The sequence below is a fragment of the Anopheles aquasalis genome, chromosome 2, assembly GCF_943734665.1.
Source record: "Anopheles aquasalis chromosome 2, idAnoAquaMG_Q_19, whole genome shotgun sequence".
Classification (NCBI taxonomy): Eukaryota; Metazoa; Arthropoda; class Insecta; order Diptera; family Culicidae; genus Anopheles; species Anopheles aquasalis.
Genome location: NC_064877.1, coordinates 7,691,658 through 7,702,500, shown reverse-complemented (window position 1 = coordinate 7,702,500; position 10,843 = coordinate 7,691,658). Strand labels below are relative to the sequence as shown.

The 10,843-nt window shown below is 53.9% G+C and overlaps 1 protein-coding gene across 1 annotated transcript in view; it reads right to left on the bottom strand.

The window, feature by feature from the left end:
- Positions 1-10,636, bottom strand: part of LOC126581635 (uncharacterized) — a 22,484-nt gene extending 11,848 nt beyond the window's left edge. Inside the window, exons 1-5 of the mRNA XM_050245439.1 lie at positions 9,800-10,636; positions 789-905; positions 625-646; positions 392-473; positions 1-308 (exon numbers count right to left, since the gene is read on the bottom strand). The exon at positions 1-308 is cut by the window's left edge and continues 1,126 nt beyond it. Of these exons, the coding sequence (XP_050101396.1) occupies positions 1-308; positions 392-473; positions 625-646; positions 789-884 (508 nt within the window). The 5' untranslated portion in view covers positions 885-905; positions 9,800-10,636. The remainder of the gene's footprint in view (positions 309-391; positions 474-624; positions 647-788; positions 906-9,799) is intronic.
- Positions 10,637-10,843: the final 207 nt, after the last annotated feature.

Here is a 10,843-nt window from a genome sequence, read left to right as displayed (position 1 = left end):
CTTTACACATGAACGGGAGCAACGTTTCGCAGGATCGCAACTCCCAGCTTTGCGCTTCCGCACCAAGGTTCGCCGCGACGCATTCACCGGCCAGTGGATTCGGTTCGTTAATGGCCCAGAAGCCGGAATACTGCGAGAACAGATCACCGGACGTCGATTCGAGCGTGTTCGTCCGCAGATCATCGAGCGAGGCGAACCCGAGCCAGTATTTAACATTGTTCCGCGACCGGTACTCGCTGCTGGTCGCGATCTGGTAGGTAGCGTTGTTCTCGTCGTAAGAATCGACCGTCACCAGCTCGGAGCCGTACCTGTGGGTGAGGGGTGGTTCCAATGTTTATGACATCATGCCCCCTTTGGTACCTGATAGTGAAGGCGATGCGAATTTGCCTACCTTTTGCATAGTGTGGCCGACTTTTCCCACGAATGTTTCACGTTGAAGTACTTGTAACATTGCAACCCTCGTAGCTTCCAGCCTAGTTTAGATGGAAGGATAAAAGGACAGAGAAGAAGAAGCGGAGAGTGCAACGATCAGAGAATGATGTGTTTTTGACACCCTCGCGGTCATTACAGGTACGATCCCTCCACCCTCAATTCGTTTATTGAGGGGTGACGGTCGCTACTTACCATTCGGACAGGTGAGCACATCCTACATACGATGATGTCAGCAGCAGCAGCAGCAGCATCGACGACGCACAAAGTGGAATATTGGAGAAATCGAAATGCAAATAACAATGTGTCAATGTGTTCTGAAAGACATTGCGGGGGTGCGGGACCAGGTAGAAACTTACCTCAGCGGCTACTCCCGTTACGGTAACGACTATCACCAGCAGCAGGGCGGCGGTGGCGGTGGCGGACCAACATTTAGGGAACCTAGGACGGTACATGGTGCTACGTTTCCGCGCTGACTTTTCGGTTGAAGAAGGCAGAACGGGGTGCGGCGACAAAAACGAGAGAAAGAAGAAGAAGGAATCCAGAATGAAGCAAGCAATGCGGGTAAGTTTAAAGCGAGCGGGAACCGGGGCCAGCCATGCGCCAGTATTCCAGACGAAGGCGCACCGGCACTCCAGCGACAGGCACCGGAGCGTGACAGCGTGTGTAATGTATTCCGTGCGAGTCGCGAAAAGCTAACGGAACGGTGTTCGCTCTCGGTGTACTCGGCGCCCCCGCCACCCCTTCCAAGATGGTCCAGCTACCGTTCGAACCAAAAGGTATAGTGTATGTGTGTGTAATAGAACCCGAAACACCGCCCTCAAACCCTCCCGCCCCCTCCCCCCAGGCTTAGTTGTATCTCTAGCAACATAACCCGTTCCGGCTTGCCATCCCGAATTCCCGAACCGAAACCGGGTTCCCGGTCCGTGGCAAGCGATCGTTCGTGTGCTTGTGTGCTTGTGCGTGTTGATAACAAGACATCACAGGCCGGACAGGGCGGACAGGGCAGGGAAGAGCGTCAGTTTTATGATTCTTACGGCAAATACATTAATCCTACTTTTCGGCCTCTCGGAGATCGAACGCGGTGGAATTGGCATCATTTTCGGTCATCCATCGGTCGCAAATGTTTGTTTTTTGCGGCGTGCAAGTAAAGCTACAATTGTACCGCTATACCGACGGGCCATTGCGTGCGAAGTAGCTGTCACGCTTTGAGGTTAGTGAACCTGCTTGCTGTGTGCGGAGAGAGATGGCCTGGAATGTGCGGCCGCGCGCGAGCACCAGAAATGGCGACACACAATGGCCCCGCACGTCCGAAGACAGTGTCCGTTTGACGGATTCGTTGAAACGTTGACCCCCCCCCATTAACTGTGTCACAGACGAGGTGATGGATGATGGCTCCGATCCAGTCATCGAGCCAATATTGGCGCGGACCGTAAAACACACATGCGCCTACTACGAGGGAGTATCCGAAAGGCAATGTGTGCCACGTGCCAACGCAGCGCGCAACGCCTCCTTCGCCTCTGTAAATCGCAGAGAACGCAGCGCTACCGTAAAAAAACAAGGAGCTGGCGTTGTAAATGGATCCGGGACACTGCTAACTAACCTCACTAACAAAGCAGGCACCGTTCAATGGGCCTTTCGCGCGAGAAGTGCAAAATGGTGGACAGCATCGGTTTCTGGGTCAAATATTTCTACGATTGATGATTGTTTCGGTGGTGACGATGGCGCGAGAACGGTCAACGACGGTTCCATCAACAGGCCGGGACAGACTTTCTCCATTGACCACGACGATGACAATCCATCGAACCCACGGGCGGACGGGGGAACAAACGAAACGATCGTGACAATACCCAAAGTGCACGCAGGCACGCAGCTAGCTGAGTCAACTGGCCAGTTGCCACGGAATTTGAAAAGCGAAAACCATCAAATTGGGTCGCTAATTTTCAGCTACATTCAATGCGCTGTGGCGACAATTCACTCCAATTAACAAATCTCGAGCATTATTTGTTGCGGTGGCGGTGGCGCTGGCTGCTTGACCACAGGCCGTCTCTCGAGGTCGATCCGAAATGACGGGAAAAAGACGCACAAGATTGCAATTGCGCTTTCGTTCGCTAATGTCTCCGCTCCTCCCCTTTCGAACAGACAGGCTGGGCCGGTCGCTGGCTTGCTAGCTGAACACAAAAGCCCCTGCCCTGAAGCAACATCATGTTCCCAGGGCTCGTGGAGTCGACGGGAGAAGTCTGCGTCCGAGCCGGGGGCGTCCGAGGTGAACTGTGTTTTTGTGCTAATTTCGTTAAAAAGGCTTTTTTGCTGCTTCTCTCTCGCTCGCTGCTGATGCCGAACCGACCGACACGTTCCGATGGGATTATGTTGGTCAGTTGGGCGCAAACACATATACACATACACTCGATGATACATCCGATTGAATCGGCAGCCAGTCAGCCAGCTGATCATCTGGCTGGAAAGCCAACGCCTGAGCGAAGGCGTCATGATGCGCTTTCTTTTCGCTTCAATTCCTCTCCGTTGCTGTTGTTGTTGTTGCTGTTCCACTCTACATTTCGCGACCGCGCGACCCACACTTCTCCTGGGCTGGCTCGGATGTAATGTAATCGGGGAAAAAAGGTAAATTGGATCACTGGCAAGCAAATGGCCGAGCGTAGGCTGGCTGGTTGGCTGGCAGGTTGGCCGTTTTCACTACAAATCGTTCCACCGATTTCCGGCACTTCCGATCAAAAGCCCGTGCTGCCCTCGATTGGGCTCGATGTGCAATTGTGTGGTCTGTGTTTGCGGCCTTGCGCCGCACCACCGCATACGGAAGCAACACACTTTTCCTCGCTCGTCCTGATGGTGGCAGTGGCTGGTGGTATGGGGGCTTCGAGGCCATCCGCGAGATGCTGCTTGTTTACATCAAAGCAACCAAAAGTGCCTCAAGCGAGATGCAACTGACGGTTTTAGTGGCATCACATGATGCTAACCTCACTTCTCCGCTGCCAGTCCGCCATTTTGACACGGGTTTTTGGAATCGACGGCATTTTTAACGGACAGTAAAGAGTACAGTAAAAATTTAAGTGCCAGAGCAGGAGTAGAATTGGAATACGATACTCGGAAGATCCACGTCCTATAGTCATCGTTTCCAAGAGAGAGAGAAAGCCAAGACAAATGACTCTCGCCCAGTTGGTGTTATGGCACAGAAACAGGACAGCGAACGGTGGACAACGATCGTCAAACACATACACACTCGTGCGGGGTGCGAGGCGTGGTCAGAAACTCGCTTGGACATGGTAATGATCTTGAGCACGCTCGTCCGCTCGAATTCTGGGTCATCTTTCTCATCCACACGGCAAAGTGTCGTACAATCGGGGGCCGCCTGCCGGTGGTAACACTGGACACCGTTACGGTTCTCTTTCTCCGTCTCTCTGCCTGTCTCTCGTTTCCCGTTCCGTGGCACTCGTGTAACCGGTTCCACGCAGCCTCGCCAGGTCAGTGGGCGGCTAAAGGGGAATAGAAGCGACGCGAAGGAGAGATGCTAATTACGGAAGAATGTTATCGCGATAAAGCCTGTACCGTGTCGGGGGGGACCTCTTATCAGGAAGTGGTTGACAGAATGACCAGCCGCCATCTCGTAGCCACCGTCAAATGGTCGCACAAAGTGACACAACCATTAGTGGCTAGAACCTTCTGCCATTCACCATATTCACCGTGGCTATTGTGCCATTTGCGTAGCGCGTTCGGAAGTGCCATAAGGTCGTCTGGCCTCCGGAATAGGGGCGAAGCTTATGTGATTCGCGCGCGCGCACTGCGATCCATCCAACCCATAATTCGTTTAGCAGTGAGCTAATTTCCATCCCATTCCATAAAATCCGCCCCGCCCGGCTCCATGGGGCCAGTCACCTTGGCCATTTTGCACCAGTTGGACATGAGCAGGGCCCTGGCCCTGGCCATTCTCCACACCGAGACACACAAACCCGTGGTGTGTTTGGGTATCAAATTAGAGTTGTGCGGGAAGCAGTTGAGCAATCGCGCAGAGACATCTAGGCAGGCGGCACAGAGCGGCCATCATACCATAAACCGGTCTACATTCCCCTTGCAGGTTTTCTGTTGCCGAGAGTCTTCAGTTCGCCGGTCTCGTGGCACTAAACCAGGCTGCTGCTACTGCTGCTGCTGCTGCTGCTGCTGCTGCTGCTGCTGCTGCTGCTGGTAGTACTCGCCACTTCGCGCATGATCCATTTTCCCGAGCAACGGTTCTGTCAGCTGTAACCTAGCGGCCTGCGTCGAGCAATCCACGACTTTTTATGTGCGCCTGTGTGTGCCTGTTATCCAACCAACAGCGAATAACGACACGCAACGACACGCAATGTGGAGCGCAATCTCCACCGGCAAGAGTGGGGGGGGGGGGGGGGGGGATCTGATTAACGGCAGGCAGTTGACGGCGTAGCGTGGATTGCTACAGTTTAGGAACTATTTCCCCCAAAATCCCACCATTCGGAATTCTCATTCGACTCGACCACGCAGACCACCAATTTACTACCTGCCTACTGTTGTGCTGCAGTTGTACAAGAAGGGTATAAACCCCTGTGGAGACCGCGCTTGAGTTGAATTTTGACTTTAAAATTGGATTCAGATATTACGAAAAAGCCCGTTCCAGTTTGTTTCCCCTCCGCTGGTACCAGAACCGTCCATGCCCGTCCCACGTGTCATGCATTATTCCGTCCGCATTCTCGGAGGCGTGCTGCAGTGTACCGCCACCCGCCGGGGGGGACTGCGTAGACGGCGATCTCCAGAGACGTCGGCGGTCCAGATGAAACCGCTCTACCGTTGAGCTGCGTTGCGTTTAGATCGTGTTGCGGTGCTGGTAGCCTTGGCTTTCCTTTTTGCTTAAAGAGCGCGCACACGGAGTGACGTTCTAAGACCACTACCACTACCACGCACCACTGGAACCCCTCCAGCGAGTTGGTTCAAGAATGCGTTCCAGCTCTGTGGCTGAGGTGCGGCACGATCACGATTCCCGTCCGTGTGATCAGAGGGTGAGCAAGCTTTTCCTACCAGTTTTTGAGCTTTACTCGCTCCCCCCCCCTTTGTCCTTGACGGACGACATTCACCACGCGCAGCACCAGCGCCAGCAGCTGCTGAGATGCCTGGGTTCTTGTCCACGCCAATCTCTGCGAGATCCAAGGGGCTAGTTTTTTTTTTGCAACCGAACGACGTTTGCGTCAAACTTTGCATTCTTCGTGGTCACGGCGTGTGATGCTGTGTTAGTTTGGTGCGACTAAGATCTTTCGTGACGTTCTTTATGAAAATGAAGACTAATACACCAGCACCACTAGCACACCAAACGATGGACGACGACGAAGGTTCGGTCCTTTGTGACCGGAGCGGATCTGCAATCACTGATCAATGACATCATGCCGTCATCCATTCTGTGATCCGTTCTCCGGTGATGCTGGTCGGTGAAATCATTAATCATTTCCCCCGGGGAAGGTTTATCCAACAGACCAAAGATTGTCGGAATGTTTGAGACCCTTTCAGGTAATGGTGGCAGGTAGCAGCGTGACCCTCTCTGATCTGACATTCGAGACCAAAGCGACCTCAACCGGACATCGGTCTAATACGTGTCTCGATTGGAAGCCCTTTTACGAATCGAATTTCCAACCGGATGGACCCCCTCTATTCCTCTCTGTTCCTTTCTCTCTACCTGGAATTTGGTCTGGCCTGGCCGTTTGGTTTGGTGCAGCCAAGGGTCTCTTCTGCCAGTGTCCGGGGTCCGGTCAACCACCGCCGTACGTGCGTGCACCCGTTCACATGTGTGTGCATGTGGCACAGGTGGAATGCTAATAGGCTCCGGCCACAGGCGTGCACTCCAAAAACCGGGCGGCGTTTGCAAATGCCGCCCGGGCTCGGTCCGCATGCCAATAGCCGCTTCGCTTCGGTATCGAACGCGATCGCGCGAGTTTGATTGTTGGGCGAACGGGTAAAGTCATCCCCTTTCCCCTAGGGTACTACCTCCTTTCGAATCACTTTTACACCTCTCTTTCACGGGCGAACAATGCGAAACGATAAAATGAAAATGCAGCCCCCTTCCCCTTCGCCTCTCCTTCGGGGGCTTGTGATTGATGAAAAATTCATCGAAAATCAAGCGCCACCAACGACGGTCGTCGTTGTCGCCGTGGAAAACCGTGGAAAAGGAAAGGTCGTCGTCGTCGTCGGCAATCAGTTGGAAAAACGGTTCCCAAAACCGGTCCAGTGTGGCCGGTGGTGGAGCACAAATGGAGTGACAAAACGGTCGGCGCTACCGCGCGGTACCCTTCATTCCCCCTTACACCCCCTTCCCTTCTTGCCAACGAACCACAGTTCAGTCGCTAATCAGTGGCATCACGAGGGGTTCGTCGCTTGCTTCAATGGTTTGCCACGACATCAAGTCTTTCGCACCTCGGCTCGGCTATCCCTCTCCCTCTTGCTCTCCCTCTCTCTCTCTCTCTCTCTCTCCTTCTCTGTACACCTCGTGTATATGGTGGTTGCATTAATTTGTGAAATTATATCATCACCGTGTGCGCGCGCACAACCATTATTCCCCTTCTGGTGTGCTCATCGCTGACGGTGACGTTTTGACATTTGGCATCGCAACAACAACACTCAAGGCGTCTCCGGGGTCGCTTCATCTCAGCAAGCGGTGCAAGCACACTTCATCATCATCATCTTCGTCATCATCACACCAATGAGTAATGAGCACAGGAGGCCGCTGCGCGTACGCTGCTGTCGTGCTCATCCTGCAAATTACTAATGCAAATGGTGAAGGGTGAACCTCGAGGGGCGGTTTATGTTGCTGGGAATTTCTCCTCCTCCCCAACCACTGTCACCGGATATGTTTTACGGGCCTCCCCGTTCCTCTTTTGGTGCTTTATTTGCACATGAGCGGCACACACATGCGAGCGCACGGTGTGCTGGCCACAAAAGGGCATAGCAAAAAGGGAGGGAACCGATTTCTCCGATCGCTGGTGCCGCGGTTGCCACCACCCCAACACCACACAATTCCCGCCGAAAACAGCACGGAGCCGAACAATTGAATTGAACCGCCGACGAGCCGTCCAGCCGGTTGGCCATTCCATTTCCGTGGTTTCCGTGGACCCATTTCCCTTTTCTGTGCCGCCCCCCAATTCATTGATGGGTCCCCTTCTGGCTGCCTAGTAGCACCGCGTGCGGCTTAACACCCTTCAGTCCCTCGTCCCTCGAGTCTTCTCTCTTTTTGCTTGATCGAACTTGGTTGGCTTTCGCGGCAACCACCAGCAGCATTAAAATCCCCCGAAAATATTCGCCCCCCCGCGGCACCTCGGTGCCAACCACTTGCACTCTCGCGTGCCAAGCCCTTCATCGCCCAGCAGTTTCGTGGGATCGATCGATCGCAGCAGCTTGGAGATCGAAATTCGTCTCGTGTGAGGAACCGAAAAGAAAGAGAAGAAAAGAAGGGGAAGGTGGTATTCGCAAATCCATCAACGTACTTCACTTTCGGTGGAAATCATCGTCACCGCGCGTTGTCATCGTCACTCGACTCGAGGGTTCAACCAACCAGCGAACCAACGAGTCAAGCGATCGCCCCCGGGGGCAACGTGTTGCTGCTGCTGCTGGTGGTCGAACTTTCGAATCCTGTCCTCTCTCTCTCTCTCTTTCTCTCACTCTCTTCCTCACCATCCTCCAATCCCGGGGCTGGAGGTAATGGGTATCCTATCACCTTGCGCGCGGCATCTCGAGCGCCGTCGCTTGTCGATCGAGAGTGAGTGTTGTTCGCCGATTCAAGTACGCAGACGCAGGCGTTTGTTGACGCTGCTGCTGCCTCCGATTGCCCCTTTTTCTTCCCCTTCGTCACCTCCTGTGCATTTCTCCACCAGAAGCAAGCGAAAGGGTGACGAAATGGGTGGCCAACGGAACAGGCGGGGGGGGGGGGGGGGGGGGGGAGAAAAGTATGCGAAGCCGCCATCAAGCGCGCAGGGAGTTGGATGTAAAGAGTCATCGTCACCTGACGACCGTGTGGTCATTGATCACACACAGAGATCGAGAGTTTGCCTGTTTGTCACAGTCGACGATCAACAGCATCATCATCATCATCATTGCAGCAGCAGCAACAGCAGCAACAGCATCACCAGCTTGGTGACTGGTTTTGGAACAGGTTGAGTGGCTGGGCAGCGGAGGGCTCTGCGGAGATTCGTCGGATTGGATGGCGAATGACTGCGCAACGCCGCTGATGGATGGCTGACTGGCTAGCTGGCTGGCACACAGAGACGCACAGCATTCCTTAAGCGTCTTGGGAGTTGGATTTGGAATCGGTTTTCACAATCGCGCGCCACGGCCGTAACTCTCGGCACTGGGCACCTGGGAGGTATCGAGTGGCCACTGGGGGGTCACACGCGCACGCATATGCGTGGCCAACTCGATGGCGATTTCAATCATCATCGCGCTGATATTTGATTAAGCCAGTCATCAACTCTCTCTCTCTTTCTCTCGCCGTCCGGAATGACTAATTGCGGGATCCAATATTTGATTTGAAAAGGTAAAGTGCCCTCCCCACACCCTCCTCCAATCCTCCATTTTGTTGTCGTCCACCTGTTTCGTTGGCGTAGCGCGCGCGAGAGAGCGAGCAATATCGAAAAATGGGTGGCACGCGGATGGCGTGTACTGCTTCATGAGAACGGAGAAGATTCCCGAAAAGCTCTTCCCCCAAATTTAGCATCCACGAATTTCGCAACCAAACTCAACCCCAACTCGGCGACTCTCACACACCAACAAACAGCCGAGCACTAAAGCTCGGCTCGGTCTACCCCATGATTAGCCAACTCATCAAATATTTTCAAAAAAATGGGTCAAGCAACTTATCCCGCGAGCTGCCTGGCTGCCTGGCTGCCTGGCTGCTCCATGCGCATTTCACAAACTGTAAATTCCTTTCTACCACCCTCCCCTTCCACCAGCTACACGGTGTGAGAGTGAGCGAGCGAGCGAGCGAGTGCGATCGTGTGGTTGAGATTGAACGAGCGAGGGAAAGATCGTTAAAAGCATCGTTGGTCGACGTCTTTGCCGTCGTTTCTCTTCGATCTCGAGAGGCCGCCACAGCGAGCGGGCGCTGTAAACATGATCGCGATGGCTCGGCGAAGCTGCAGAGATCGTGCGGTGCTGAAGACGCGGTGCGCTCTCCGATCTTTGATCGTTGGCGTCTCGGCGTACACCACTACCATCGCATAAAGCTCCCAGGTTCCATCGCATCCAGCCTACTACTAGTAGGCGCCCAACGTCTGGTTTTCTGGCTTGCTGGCTGACTAATGCTAAAGAGAGTGAGAGAGCCGTCTCTCTGCAGAGAGAGAGAGGCTGAGAAATGTGAAATGAATACCTTAGAAACTGTCTACGTCCCCAGTTTTTTTTTGTGTGTTTTTTTTTCTTCTCTCTGCTTCCTCCTCCCGTTTCTCCTTCGCCTCCTAGGGTTGCTTCCTCCTTTGGCGATTTCACATTCACACACACACACACACACACACACACACGCACACACAGACTCACACTCGGCGATGATCTTCACACACGACGACGATCGTGCACCTCGCCCTCGGTGGCCCAACGTGCGTGTTGCTGTTGAGAAGGGTGCACGCGGTGCACACCTCTTTCTCCTCTCTTCCTTCTCCTCCTTTTGCTCCTTCTTCTGCTGCTAGTTGCAGGGCTCTGCACACTTACACGCCCGCACACACTCACAACCGCACACAAATGCGATCGACACTGGATTTCACTGGCGATTTTTCGTGCTTCTTGCGGGAGCTTTCTTCTCGATCTCCGGCCAACAATTGAGGACAGCATCCAACGGGAATGCTGTCGCTCCCACACACGTGCACGCACGCACACAGACGAACCGAGCACACAGACAGCCACAAACACGGAACGCGAAAGGATAAACTAGGACGCGGATCCGAACGGACCGCAAACAGTCACGGCTTAATATGTTGATGGATTTCTTCTTAAAATAAGAAATACAACACACGAAATAAAACACACGCTGGCAAACACTGGCTCCGATCCGAGGCACAGCTCCTTTGGTAAGCGAACTCCGAGCTCCCCTTCCCCTTGTCCACGAGCCCCTGTTGTCTTCTCCACTGTTCCAGGCGCCCCCTTTTTTCTTGGCTACTACTACTGGCTTGTGAGACCTTCGGTCGGGCGCACGGCGGACACCACACTGGTTGGTTCCACTGGCTGCAGCATACTGAAGACCGCCATCGTAGGCTTAAGAAGAAATTCTTCGACTTCCCCCGAGCGCCTCGACACCTTCGTGGCATCGCAGCCAGGGAGGGAGTGAGAGCGAGTAAGACAGGGAGATGAAGAGCGAGAGAAAGAGAAAGAGAGAGCGTTCATAGTGGTGTTGGTTATGGTGGTCGGTGTCCAACGCAATGTG